Here is a 15,487-nt window from a genome sequence, read left to right as displayed (position 1 = left end):
TTTCTTTTCTTATTTTTAATAATTAATAAAGTTGTGAAATCACTTCATACAAATAAAAGACAGCAAATTGACATTTTCATTTTTGGACATAATCCCAGATTTTTTTATGTGTAATAGCTGCCTTGAGGCATTTAAATATGAAGGTAGTGTGAATTGAGATGCATCCAGGAGCAACTTTAATCACCTGCTGAACAATCTCAAAAACCATTTCCCCTGATAAAAATATCTGACAAGTTTTTACATTCCTCTGCAAATGCAATTCAGTTTTTATAGGAAATCAACTTCATATGTGACCATCCACCACAACGTGGTAGTAAAGTCAGCTCTAGACCATTTTCTGTTTATTGCAGATTTTGTAACAATGTACTATCAGCTTTAGAATGACACCTCAACCAGCTTCATCTGACATCTGGAAGTGAAGTTATGGTTCATCAAAGGTCAAATTTCTTGTATATTTTACATAGAAATCCATATATTGTTTTTGATTGTATCTCGAAATGGTAAATGCCAAATTTACGACCAGTTTGTGGTGGATGGGCACATATGCAGTTACCTTTCTTCACAATTCACTGAAATAAAACAAGTTCTGGAGCAACCTATAAATAGTGGTAGCCACACCCACCCATAAACCTAACCCTAAATCGAATCCCTCAATCCTAACTGTAACCCTAATCTTGGGCTGGCAACAGTTATTCCTTTTAAAGTCTTACCAAAGTTTGTTTATTAAGGTGGAACTTTGACAAATAAAATACAATAATTGCTATTCAATGCCTGACGAAGAAGCTAAAATTATGGTTTTTTTTATTTGTTTTGATATTGCGCCAACAAAATTCTCATCAGAATGGTTTCATAAAACTATAATGACTGGAATGCCACACTTATGAAGTTAAAAGCAATCACATATGACACCCATAAGAAAAAGTGATCACAAAGTCTGTTACTAAACTTGCAGCTGCTTCCCAATTTAGCAACCACCATGCAGTGACTCAAATCAACTCTGAAACTTCAATCTTCACCTCCCACACTCACATATCTCTTCAGAAACACGATTCTAAACTTACTTTTCCAGCACTACGTCTAGTCGCCATGACAACACAATTTCAACAAAAACACAGCAACACAAAAATGCCCAGAAACACAGCTGTTTTCTCTCTCAATAAAACACCAGTCCTCCTACCATGTGTGGTCTATCCACTCAAATTTTTCAAGTACATTATGACATTTCTTTCAATTTGGCAAAAAAGGTCAAATTTAATTAATGGACTTCCTTTTTGTTTTAAAATTTAACTTGAGAATCCAAACGTCTCGAGGCAAAAGAGGAAGATACAGAGGATATGAGTGTGGTGCGAGGTCACCCCTGGGGGAACATAAATTATGTCATTAAAACACCGGGTTGACATCATGAGTCATTGTCAAGCTCAAAGGCTTGGGATATTTTTGAACAGTAATTTTTGTGTGTGGATGATAATTACTCTAATTTGTGTTTAAATCTGTCATTTCTCGGTATTTTCCATTTTAATTTATTTTTCACTAGATTGTCAACACTACAGGTTGTTTTTACAGTTATATATGAATATTGTCTCTAAATTATTACATACATGAATTTAGTAAGCCTTAATTCAAATTATTTATTATTATTATTCAGAAGTATATCATTTCATCAAAATTGTAAAACATACCACAATTGTAAAACATACCACAATTTGCCCACAATGTAAAATTTATGTCATCAAAATTTGAAGTACTGGTCTTCATTGATCATTATGTATGTAGGCACCTTTTATTTGTAATGTGCAATATTTCACAGCTTTTAACTAGGACAAATGTCACTGGGTCATTGCATGCATTTAGTTGCAATCACTATAAACCAATTTCTTGACATATATAAATGGGAACAAGGAAAAGCACCAGAAGTGTATGTTAAAACCCTAACATGAAAATAGGTATGATATGGAAATAATGTTGTAGGATAAGGTCTAAAAAAATTGTTTGATTGGTGTAACATAAAAAAAATTAGAGTAGGTAGGTAGGGATTTAAAAAAAAAGTATATTCAAGGACATTCTCTGTGATAAAAAAGTTACCAAGATAACTTTTAAAGCTGTAAATTGCATTTGATAAAGGCCTTGGATTGTTTTCTTTTTTCTTTAAATTACATTTTTTATTTCCTTTTTTTTTTCAATTTTTTAATTTATTTTTATTGCAAAAAAAAGAAAGAAAAAATTCTAGGGTCGGCCTAATATTAGGGTAGGTCGGACTCGCCAATCAAACTATTTTTTTAGGCCTAACTACATTCTCTTGCAGTGGCAGCAGGTATTCTAACATCTTGCACGTCTCTTTCCTTTACAATACAATTCCCAGACATCAATAAATCCAATCCCAACCCACCTTGCCAATAGCCTTAGTGATGTTGTCCACCATCCCGCTGACGATACCAAACTCGCTAGCCGATTCCTCTAGTGTGGTGTTCAGGTCATCTACCGCTTCCCTCATGCCTTGGGCAGCCTCATCGATGGCTGCATGAGTGTGAACAGCCTGGAAAAATAATAAAGCCAAATAAGACTAGAGTCAACAGACGCTGAGTACAAGCCGCAATTTGACCCCTATAACTTGACCCCTGGGTCACGGATGGGGTCAACTGCTCTTGCATTGTGCTTAGGATGTCATAAGAAATATTCCTGGTCAATTTCAGCTTAATCGGAACTTATACATGGATTTTGATTTTTTTAAATTTTTGATTGACCTTTTGACCCCCTTAATGACGTTTGACCTCAATAAAAAAAAAAAAAACCTTATGTACACCGACAAATTGCGTTGTTCCAATTTTAATTAAAAAATTCTAACATGTTCAGTTCTTGAGATAAAAATTCTTGAAGTTATTCAGCTAAAAACAGGAAGTGACCCCTTAATGACCTTTGACCCCCAAAATAAAAATACCATGCATACATCAGGGAACACTAATTCATGTATGTTGGTTATATTAATCTGGTCTGTTTACATTTTGAGATAAAAAAATTTTGAACATTTTTGATAATTTTGGTTTTTGACCGAAGTAACCCCTTAATGACCTTTGACCCCAAAACTGTAGGCATCCTAAAGACCCTGGCTAGTAGCAATGCATGTGTGCTAATGGCGACTCTCTGCTATGTAATTTGTAAAGACAGTGATTTTTGAATATTTTTTAGACTTTGACCGGAAATGACCCCTTATTGACCTTTGACCCCTTATCTGAGCACACCCTATAGACACCGACTAAAGTCGAGTCACATGATATAACCATGTTCTCATCGCATGAAATTTGTGGAAGGAGTAGCATTTTTTGTGAAATCACATTTTTGACCATTATAGCTAGGTCAAAGATCACAGTCAGGTCAAAGTCAAATGAAACGTTTGGCCTAGTCCAGTGGTCATTTGGTTCAAGTATGGTTGAAATCTGTCAAAGTATAAGAGAGCTAGGGCGAACGTGGCAAGTCACGCAAAAATGTCACGAGTTGCCAGAAGAAGAAGAAGAATTGGGAAGAGACAGAACAAGCCGACGTTCGTCGTCGGCTTGTAAAAATCAAAGTGACTGGCAAGCAGGTTCAGTGACCCCATGTACAGGACATTTTAACAACATGTCCACAAGTGTGTGCTCTATAACCTGTTAAGTTGCTACATGTGGTTTTAAGATATAGGGTCCATAAATCAAAACATATTTGACGAAATGCAAACATGGTGGGTAGCCGTATTTGTTTTACACATATGGACCAAATTATAGCGTCACACGTACTTGCGATATATTATTTTGTATTAAATTTGCCATTTTGCAAATGTACACAAACTGATCACAAGTTGCATTTGCCCAAACTTGTGGGACATTTTTGGAACAAATTTCAGAACACCCAACTATAGATGAAACAAGATGTCAACAGAAAATTCTGAAATATTTGAGAGAATTCTGAAAATCTTTGAGGAAAGAGAAAAAAAATCCTTAAATCAGGATTAACCCTGAAAACCTAATCCCTGAGTAACTAAAGTTGAGCTCCAGATTAACAATTTGAAAGGGTTTTCTTAAATAACTAATCAGGAATTGAGTAAAATCCCAAAATATTAAAAGATATTAAATATTAAATATCACAGTACAAATCAACAGCTATGACTAACTGGCCCCAATCCGGGATATTGTATACTCTTTCAACTCACTTTGGGATTTACAACTACACTATTCCATAATACACAAAATATGCATTTGGACTGATCTGGAATGCCAACTAATGATACTGCACGGCAAGATTTGATATTTGGATGAACATTTTGCATTGGGTTTATTATATTCACACAAACAAAAAGGTATTTGGAGGACATTTTGCATTGAGTTTACATTTATATCATTGTCTAAACCCTCAGAAGTAAGTTGGGAATTTTGATTTTGGGATTTAATTGTAACAGTAACAAAACCAATTACTTCCAGCAACTATAAGCCAGGCAACGTTTAAAGTGTGGGGGGACAGCTTGGGGCATGAACTCCTCCCCCATGAGTTGGTTTGCTAACTCAACTCCCCCAATAAAAGAAAATTTCAATCCCCTAAACCCCCAAAAGAAAAATTTCAACCCCTAACACCCCCCTGCCAATAGTGCAAAATTGAAAATTGGCCTGATAAAAACAAAATTTCACCCTAATTTTGGCAAAAATTAGTGAATAATTGAAAAACTTGTCACGCTTTGCGCACACTTAACATTAGATCAAAATGATACCCACCAGGAATTTTTTGTCCACGTTCCCCTCAAACAACTGACCCTAATACACCACTGAACATGTAAAACACTACAAGAATTTTTACAAAGACAATACAGTTACTAGCAGAAAAGAACCGCATTTTGAGAGCGTACAGCGTAAACACGGAAGTGGGGTTCTAATTGGCTAATTCAGTCGTCTGACAATCGTAACAACAGAAAAGTAATCTGATTGGCCGATTACGTGTCAAAGCAGTGATCGGCACAGAGGTGGCTCTCATCTGACCAGCTTATGTCGCTCATTTACAGGCACTAGGGGCCATAACATACTTATCTATCAGGGCACAGTTCTTTAACCCCAATGCATTTGTACATTCATTTAATGACCTCTGACAATTTTGGTACAAAAACTCATACCCTGTAACTTGAGGTTAAATTTTGCACTATGATTGTTTAATTGAGGTTATTGAACTATGCAATTGGAAGGAGGCCATTGTGGCTCATAGTGAGGGTTCATGCATCAATCAGAGCAAGAGAGTGCCATACATCTCTGGAAGCTAGTGTAGTATTTTCATACTGCAATCTTCTACTGGCTTACCTTAGGGTTACCGCCTCCTTCTTTAGCAGCATACAATAATTGCAACGCACACTCTGCTACTGTCTTGCACTGATCTAACAAAGCCATCTGTCTCTGTGAGTTCTGTGTCTTGGATGCTGCTCCAATAGCATTACGTGTCAAAGGCAAGAAATAGTTACCCATTGATGACACCTGCAGAGAAAAAAAAATTACTCAATACTTCATTGACTTTCTAATCTACAATTTCTACAAATTGCTTCCCTTTGTATTATTATCAGTATATTTATATTTAACTACCTATCCACCTCCCAAAACCATTTTAACTATTGGGCATTAATTAATTTTTATTTATATCAAAATGAATTTAAAATCTCTCTAATAACAGAAACAACAATATTAAACATATTCAAAGGTCAAATGCAGGTTTTACTTTTATTCCGGTTCGAAAAGGATACCAAAAATGTGTGGGAAAAAAGTCATATTTCTTTTTTTCCTCAAATCATATTGATATTTTATGTCTGGCACATAACTGATGGTTTACTTGCGTCTACTCCATGAAATGAGACCAAGCTCAGAAAACATGGGGAAATAAATGATACTAAAATACAGGACTGGTTTTGGGTTTTTTTTGGGGGGTTGCATTGAAAATTATTATCCTGTCTTGCCAAATGAAAAATAGCTACATTCTAATCTTTAAGTTATAGTTCTTAATGGTAAAAATAGAAGTCAAATTTTTAATATTTGGACAATTTTTTGGAAATAAGGGCCAAAAACATGTGTTTTACGGTGTTTTTCGTATGCTGTGACAACCATGCCCAAAGACTTGTACTAAGACTAATTTCAGGTTATACATTTTAATTTTAAGAAAACACATTTTCTAACATCTTAAACCAATTATCAAAGTCAACATAAAAAACTAAATTTATGAGCAAACTCATAGCCTGTTATTAAAATTTTGAATGCTTAGACTTATGCCTTTATGTCTTTGAAATTTGTGACTGCAATTGTAAGAAATCATGCAAAATTATGTTTTTGGCCTATTTTCCCTCAGATTGTAATGTAAAACTATCAAAATTTGACTTTCACTGCCAGTTGGAACGAAGTAAAGGATTAGGGTTTAGCCATGTTTCATTCGGCAAAACAGGATAATGTTTCTTTAATCCAAAAAAATAAGTTTTCTAGAATAAAACTGTTTAACTTAAGATTTTAATTGACATTCTAGTATGCCTCCATCAACAGATTATATATCACATATTTGCAGCTCAACATTAAACCACTCTTAATATATTGAATACAGCACATGTAATACCTCAGACTTATAACCTTTATGCCACATTGAGTACTCTTCTTAATACAACATTAATAACATTTAAAATGTATGTTTTCTTGCTGCCTTCCATGTGTTAAGGCAAGATAATTGATAAAGATTTCCTGTTCTGACTTGGCAAACTTTCATGTAAGCTTATAACGCATATGAAACCTAAGAGCGATATTAAGCTTGGGCTAGGTATAGAAACATCTCATACCCCTTGGCTTCTTCCTCTCACAATAAAATATATCACAGAACATTAATATATTCTAAAACTTTTGTAGAAAAAATGCAAAATAAGAGTGGTTAATTTTTTTTTTCTCTAAAAATATTACTCCCAGTTAGATTGAACTTAATGATTAAGATTAAGTTCTGTTTCATCTAGCAAAACAGAGAAATATTATATTTCAACTTTAAGAAATATTGCTGTATTTTTTTCAGGAATCATATCAATACAATCAAAATCATGCCTATAAGTTAAAATATAACTCATAATTACACGGTTTGATCTTTATTTTATTAATAGGTTATAAATGAGAATATGAACCACACCTTTGCTGAAAATTGGAATGCAAAGACTGAAATTAGTCTTTGTACAGGTGTGATTGTTCTCCCATACAAAAGCACCAAAAATTGTTTTGCCCTTTTTTTTAATTAATCAAAAAAAAATTGTTAACTTTTTTATTCACAATTAGGTCAGACTAAAGGAATGGATTAAGCTGTTTCATCTGTTAAAAAACAGATTAAATCTTTTTTAAATATAGTATTTTTACTGGAATGTAGTAAAGAAGAAGCAAGACTTACAGCATGGCCAAGTTTTTCAGCATGTCCCTTTGAAGCCACTGTGACCTGGTCAATGATGTCCCTGATTTCAGCTGCACTGTTAGCCATTTGTTCTGTATAATGCTGAAAATGAAAAAAAAAAAAAAAAAAACAAGTATGGGTGACTGTTATTCAAGTAACTCCCTTTACAAAATTTTCATCAAAATTGTACCTAGCAAGCATAAAACTGAAACAGGTAAACATGTGTACAATTAAGTTAATATGGTATGTCACAGAGGTTGCCCTAAATAAATTTCCTAATTGTTGAGAGTACATAGAGCATGTAAAAGAGATCTCGCCGCCCCTGCTACACCCTCAATGACCAATGGGTCAACCATCTAGCCAATAAATGCGATTGTTTATCACTTCACAGTGTGACCCACATTTTTTTGTCATAAACAATGTGCATGCTTTGCCAAGTGTGAAGAGACCCTGTTGAGAATAATAGTAAACACATACCTTGAAGTTTCCTCCAGCATGTGGGGTAAGGTTCTGACTGATGGCAGCTAATGCGCCTTGATCCAGATCACGGATGGACTGGTTCACTTTCTCTATTGCTTCGTCACACTCATGCTGACCTGGGGCACGATCCCTGCAAGCAAACAAGTCAAGTTATTTTGTTAATTGCTTTATTAATAATCTTCAACTGACCTTAAAAACATTTCAAATCAAACTTAACTTATCAATAACATTGTTATAAAACACATTTCATGACATTATGTTCTCAGAACCTTCCTACCTATATTTTGCACAGAGTTAACGAGTCCAATATATTCAATACTTGGTCTCAACACTCTGTTGGATGGGTTCACTTTTTCCCCAACATTTTTTTTCAACAATTTTTTGACCAAAAGTCATATGTTTGACCAAAATTACATTTTTGACCAAATATCACATTTTTTACCAAGAAAAGATTCTGAAAACATAACAATGATAAAATTGGATGATTATTTCACCCAATATAAAATTTATTGGCTTCGCTGAGTACAATTGGTACACAACTATGTCTAATCCAGTATTTTAAAACTCACAGCTCGACCAATTAATTTGTGTACTGGGTTCAAACCATCCAATTTTATATTATAATTGCATACAGCATAAATTTAGCTTGTTAAGCGGGCTTCAGACTCCGAGTATTGTACGTACAATATTGTATGTACAATATGTACGTTATTCAATCTATTGCCAGTCTATTTCCAGTAATGTTTAAGTTCTAACGAATGTTTGATGACGAAAAATCGATAATATGTTACATACAATACCTAGCAGAAATATATTATCGATTTTACATCATCAAACATTCGTTAAACAGTACTGGAAATAGAATGGCAATAGATTAAATAACGTATTATATTATACATACAATATTATGCGATAAATAAAAGTCTGTATACTCTTTATACCCATTCCATTGTTATGCAATGTTCATTACTGACAAAAGCTGTTGCAGTCACTACTTGAAAATTCTTATCTCCCATGGAAATAGAGTGACACCAACAGGTGTTAGCATAGAGCTCCATAATAGTCCAGTCAAAGTGGGTTTTGACTCACCACTAATTGCAACAGAATTTGTTTCACTCCTATGAATGTTAGAGATGTCCCCTGAACAGCATACAAAAAGTATACTAAAATATACTTGGTGGAAAGGTAGTTTTTGGCAGGAAAAGGTCATACAGAGGTCAAATTTCAAAATCGCTCCAATCATTTTAAAAACTATACCAAATTATTCATCTAGTCATAAGGATTCAGAAAAAATATAGTTTGCCATATCTGTGATGTACGGTTCTTGAGTTATAACCAAAAAGGTCAAAGGTCAAATGTTGGGTTCAACAGAGGTCAAAAAACTAAAAATTGTCTGATTTTAACCAAAATGGTCTCAAATTGTTCGGCTTGCAAACATAATTCATTTAAAGAATATTTGCACTGTTTAGGTTGGTTAATTACATATGTAACATCGAAAACTAGGTCGGGGTCAATAGAGTTCAATGGTCAATGACCTCTTTTACCCTGCTACCTAGGTAACTATTCTTATTTTGGAGTGTTTTTAAAGGAAGAACACATTGAGACCTTTTTCAAAGAGATCGGAACATTTTTTCGAAGTTGACCCACGTGGAGGCCAAAATTTGACCTTTGACCTTTTTGCTTGTAACTTAAGAATGGTACATCACAGTTATGACAAACTATACTTTTTCTGAATCCTTAAGACTAGAGGAATGCTTTGATATAGTTTTAAAAAAGATTAAAGCAATTTTGAAATTTGACCCCTGTATGACCTTTTCCCACCAAAAACTACCTTTCCACCAAGTATATTTTAGTATATTTTTGGTATGATGTTCAGGGGACATCTCTAAAATGAATAAAAGTGAAACAAATTCTGTTGCAATTAGTGATGGGTGACACCACTAATTTGTTTATATTGACTGGACTATAACCAAATAATAGTATTTCCATCCTCGACCTTGCAAATTTTTCTCCAGGTGCTCTGGTTTTCCTAGTCCATCTAAAATCGGACCACTTCCCATACCTCTGTCCCATCATATTCTGTTGACATCCTTTAATTTAGTAGTCTCTGAGCACTATTGGGCTTTGGCAAATAAATAAATAAATAAATATCTGAGACCATAATTTTCACATTTGGGTTTCAACTAGTGACTTGAAATTGCAGCGTTGATGGTTTACGTGTCCTTTTCATGCGAGGCGTGCATTTTTGTTATATTCCGTACATTCTATTGCACGGCTAGATTGCATTTTTTTTTCAGTCCGATCGGCTAACAGTATAAAGCACACATTACGGGTATAAACAAATAAATAGGAACAAAAGCAAACTTGTACCCTGAAAAGTGAATTACTTTTAACTGCATGCAACTCCTGGAGCATTTTCAAGACAAAACATCTGATATTTGCAACCAAAATCCGATAACATTGAACCAAACATAAACGACTGTAAGAAGCACACTGCTGGACTCACCTTATGGAAGACACCAATTTCTTGATGGAATCGGAGACATTCTTACTGTGATTGGCCAATAGTTGCCATGTGGGTGGGTCTTTGGGGTTAATAGCGAGAGGTTTAGCGGTTTGGATGAGGGAGCAAGAGCTGGCGATCATCATCTTCCCAGCCGTTACTATGGGTTCCATGGCTTCACGAGCCTATGAGGAAAAAAATAAAGTACATATCAATATGTACAAAAGCATAGTTTTATCAACTTTTTAAGATATTTACCAATAAATAAATACAATTTTTTGTCCAAAATTCACTTCTAACAAAACGCCCCATTCTAAAATGTCACCCCCCCACCGGAGTGTTTATTTGAGAGAATATGGTAATACTATGGAAAGTGGATTAGGCCCAAATAAAAAAGGTTTGTCTCAAAGCTCACGAGAAATTTAAAACAAATGCGAAATGCGATTTTTTATTTTTTTTTTTTATTCCGATATATTTTTTTTAATGTTATAATAAAAAAAAAATATAATTTACACAGATTTTTATATAAAAAAAAATAAAAAAAAAAAAAAAAAAATTTTTGAAATAAAAAAAATTTCCGCATTTGTTTTTTGTCAAATCGTGGGATTTTACAAACGCGTGCGCAAACTTTGAGACGAACCTTTTTTTTTTTGGCCTTATTAGATATTAGGTGAAGCACAGGTATGATACGGGAAATTATCATACGTAAAGTTTCATACTGGGTTAAGCCGAAGGCTGAACCTATTGTAACACTGAACGTGCAATAATTTCCCAACCATACCGACTAGGCTATTTATCATACCAATAAGTCATTCTAAATATTTAAATAATTAAGTTTTTAATCCTTCTAATTGTTGCAAAATGAGGAAAAATATTTAAAAAATTGGATGACTCTTCTGCGTATTACGTCTTGTATGCATTTTACACGCCCGGTTTACGCCAATTGCCTTTATACGCATATCTCGACGTAGTGCAATATGCTCTCACTGACTAGATATAAAGCATAAGTAAGCACTCACTGGCTAGATATGAAAATATATCCGGTAACCAGTGTTCTTTGATGTTTCCCTTAGTGGTATGATAAGAATTTTTTGGTAATTCTAAAAAATGCTGTTTCAATCATCTGGGACTGGTTTATTTTAACACACTCCACTCCACTTACTTGTGGGGTGATCTTGGCAGGCACACTGGCAAATTCAGGGGATGAGGCAAAAGCAACCAGGTTTTCGACTGCTTCTAACAACGGCTTGGTGCTATCCGCACATTTCTGACGATTCTCGTTACTGAAATTACCATCCAGCGCCTATTCCAGGTAAAATGGAGAAAAATTACTAGTTATTTCACAGTACGGGCAATATAAAAGAAAAATAACAGACAATATATACAATGACAATACAAAAAAGGGACACCCCTGTAAAGCATGACACATTCTTGTGCATGGAAATTTTACGAATTTCACAAAATTTTCATTCAGACAAATATTTTTATTTCCTGTCGACCTTCAAGGAATGTACACATTCCCAAAAATTTCATGTTGCAGAAACCTTGGTTCTCTCAAAAACGGGAAAATTTAAAGCTGCAAAAATATCATGCTTTACAGTAGTAAGTTACAGGAAATGTAGTAAACACCAAAAAGCTAGCTTTTAACTGCTTTAAATTTATAGTCTGCAGTCAAACTGATACTCATTCCCATATTGTTTCGTTTTTATGACAATATTTCATAAAATGACATCATATTACTTTGTAGATAGAATATCAAATAATTTACACAAATAAAACATAGCAAAATCAGTTACATGCTAAAAAATAAAAAGAAAAAACATTGACGACAAGAACAAAACATTCCTATAAAAAAGGTAATTCCTGTATTTCATGAGGTTTTTTTAATGTTTGTAATAGAATCTACACAGGTTCACATGAATTACATGCAGCAGATAAGAATTAAAGAGTCTGAAAACAGATTCTCAACTTGATAAAACTAACGAAACCAACACAGACTATTAAATGCCAATAATGGGATAATCCAGTTGAAATCCATACACCAACCATGGAAGACATGACCTTAACCTTCCACACAAAGAGTGTGAATTTCATTTGAAATGTATACCCCTTGCATAGGAGATTAAAGGCCCATTCAGTGATTTGCTCATCCGGACAATCGTAAAAATCATCAAAATTCAGATTTTGGTTCCTTTGTCATTGTCATAGGTGTGCTGACATTGTCTGCGAGTGGTTCAGCCGAAAGCCGTGTATTTAAGACAAAATAAGACATTTTACACAAATCTGTAATTTAGATACTCACAGTATCTAAATTAGCTACATGTATTTGAATGGGGCTTTAACTTCGTTAGTACTGCTGTTTTCTTCGTTTTTTGTCAAATTTGTCATTTCAAAAATACCAAATGACAATTTGAATGACTTATCCTTCACTTTTAAGCAATTTATAAACAATTTTAATTTTTTCACACTTGCGCTGGGATCACTGAATAGGTCTTTAAGGGGTACTACACCCCTGGTCAATTTTATACCTATTTTTACATTTTTCTCAAAAATTATAGCATATTGGTGACAAGTACGATATGTATATTATAGGGGCAAGGACTACAACTACTGTACTGAAAATTCAGCAACTCAAAGCAAGTAGTTATTGGTTTATTGATCAAATATTGGTTTTCCCTCATTTTTGACTGTAACCCCGCAACTGTTGTCTGTACTGAAATAAAATTTACAGTGCAGAAGTTGTAGTCCTTGCCCTATAATATACATATCTTACTTGTCCCCAATGCGCTATAATTTTATGAAAATGCAAAAAAGGCACAAATTTGGGCAGGGGTGTAGTACCCCCTTAAAGGCACATATAAAATTAACAGATGTGGAAATAGGAGTATAAACTGACCAGTATAGATCAGTTGTAGTCCTACTAATTCATGGCATATTGGATGGTCTAGGGGAAAGTTAGCCCATATTAGCAAGACTATCCTTGCCTTCAAGGTGAAACAAACCTACTCATGTTATCCTCTGGCCATGGGCTGGCCCGGTGTCAGATCTTACCCAGGGAAAGATGACATTCCAATATATGCCTTTAAGGTTGTCTTCCACAGGGGGTGTATGGATTTCAAACAGAATAGCCCATTATGTCTACAAGTAACTCTAAAACAACGTCATAATGAAGAAAAAAATATCTAACTATAAAGTAACTAAACAGTTTTTCATCTCAATATATCATAATAAACTTGAAACTATGAGGTATATCTAACACATTTCAACATCTACTATGAACAGAAATAACTAGCTAAGCCCTTATTTCCTTTACAATTTCTTCTTTTGTTTCCCAACTTAATGCAATATTTTGTATTTCATTTATAAATGTTCTTAAGCAACAAAATATATTATCGTTTTATGCATGCGGTGCAACATATACCGCCATGAAAACCCAAACACAGAAAAGAACATTTTGAGAAGCATGAAATGTCTTTGCCGAGTCTCCTGTATTCAATAAGATCAAATGCTTTTTCAAAATGCATATATATCAAGTATTTATTAAACATGCTGAAAATGACAGACATTAGAAGAAAAGTAAATGCAATTCTCAAAACGAAAACAAAAAATACACAATTTTGACAGGAAGTTAATTGTGCCATTTCTCATCCGGGCAAATGTTTATGTTACATAACAATCATCTTCAACCAATTTACCTTTTTCGATATAAGACCCCCACCCAAAAAAAATACAATTGCTTGATTGTCTTAATCTAACTGACCCTACTTCCTGAACTAACCAAAAATATTGCACCTACAGACAAAAATAACATAACACCAATTCAGCAATAAAGTTCTGATGTTTGAAGAAGCTGCTATAAAAAGCATGTCTATTTTACTTTATATACCTCATATATAAATTCCTGTCATCTGATTGGTTAAATGTGCAGTCATTGAATTAACTATGCCCTCAAAATAAACTATGGACCGGTCCATGGAAATGAACTATGGACTGGTCACGTGCGTCCCGATCAAAGTGCGCAATCGCAACATCCACGTATCCATTCGGTATATAAAACCAATATTGACTACTTTATATTCGAAATGGTTAAGATTATAGGCATGGTGATCTCAAAACCATGCTATGATCCTCGGCTGCGCCTCGGGTCATAGCATGGTTTTGAGATCACCTTAGGCTTATAATCTTTACCATGCCCCTCATAGCAGTCAATATTTGTATAATATAGTCCAAAGAATTTAGTTATTCATTACTATGGCATTCTAAGCAATTAAGATTCTTTTTTTTTAACACAACACACCATTTCTACAGAAAGGTGGATGAATACCAAACATTTTTTTGCCCAATTTTACTGCTTTTTATCTGTTTTTCAAAAACAAAACAACTCCTTCACCCAATCTACTCAAACATCTTTTTCATTGATTATATCAACTGAAAACAGATTTCTTAAAAGCTATTCCAAAAGGATCATCAATCTCATTATCAAACTTCTTACTTTCCACTCAAAGCAGGAACACCATTTGTTTTCAAAACCAACCAACATACTCCTATCATGCCATATCGAGCTACTAGCAAATATACCACATAAAACAACCCACATAGGCCCCTTAAAATTTTGTGAAAGGCTTAAGAAAGAAAAAAAAACTTTGGCTCAAACAGAAAGGAGCTAAAGGTTCAATGTAGCACAAGGGTTACAAGAGACGTTGCTATGACAATGCCTCATGCACAAGGGCTGCCAATTAGGTAGGATCTCATTCAAGAAGACATTCCTAGACCACCCCCCCCATAAGCCAGATGATAGGCTAGTTTTGCAACACCTCAGAATTGTGGCTGACAGCCCAGGTATGGGGATTGGGGTTAGGGTTAGAGTTAACATTAGGGTTGAGATTACGATATTTTTGAAGTTAAAAATATCATTGGGGTGAGTTGGGGTTAAGATTATGGTTGGGTTGGGGTGGAGTTGTAGTTACAGGTGACAGCCACTTTTCCAAATTGCTATGACAGTTCTTTATTATTTAACTACCACAATATGCTTCACTTTGGTACAAACATTGCGTTACATGATCCAATCATTAAAAATTATCTATATGAATTTCAATTTTGCAT

General features: G+C 34.3%; 1 protein-coding gene across 1 annotated transcript in view; it reads right to left on the bottom strand.

Annotated features, from left to right (window-relative positions):
* LOC140142249 (talin-1-like) overlaps positions 1-15,487 on the bottom strand; it is a 276,867-nt gene that overhangs the window by 48,701 nt on the left and 212,679 nt on the right. The window contains 6 exon segments of the mRNA XM_072164217.1: positions 2,387-2,533; positions 5,310-5,480; positions 7,402-7,503; positions 7,879-8,011; positions 10,388-10,569; positions 11,547-11,687. Coding sequence (XP_072020318.1) covers positions 2,387-2,533; positions 5,310-5,480; positions 7,402-7,503; positions 7,879-8,011; positions 10,388-10,569; positions 11,547-11,687 — 876 coding nt within the window.

Source organism: Amphiura filiformis, chromosome 20 (assembly GCF_039555335.1).
Source record: "Amphiura filiformis chromosome 20, Afil_fr2py, whole genome shotgun sequence".
NCBI lineage: Eukaryota > Metazoa > Echinodermata > Ophiuroidea > Amphilepidida > Amphiuridae > Amphiura > Amphiura filiformis.
This window is presented reverse-complemented; position numbering and strand designations above follow the sequence as displayed.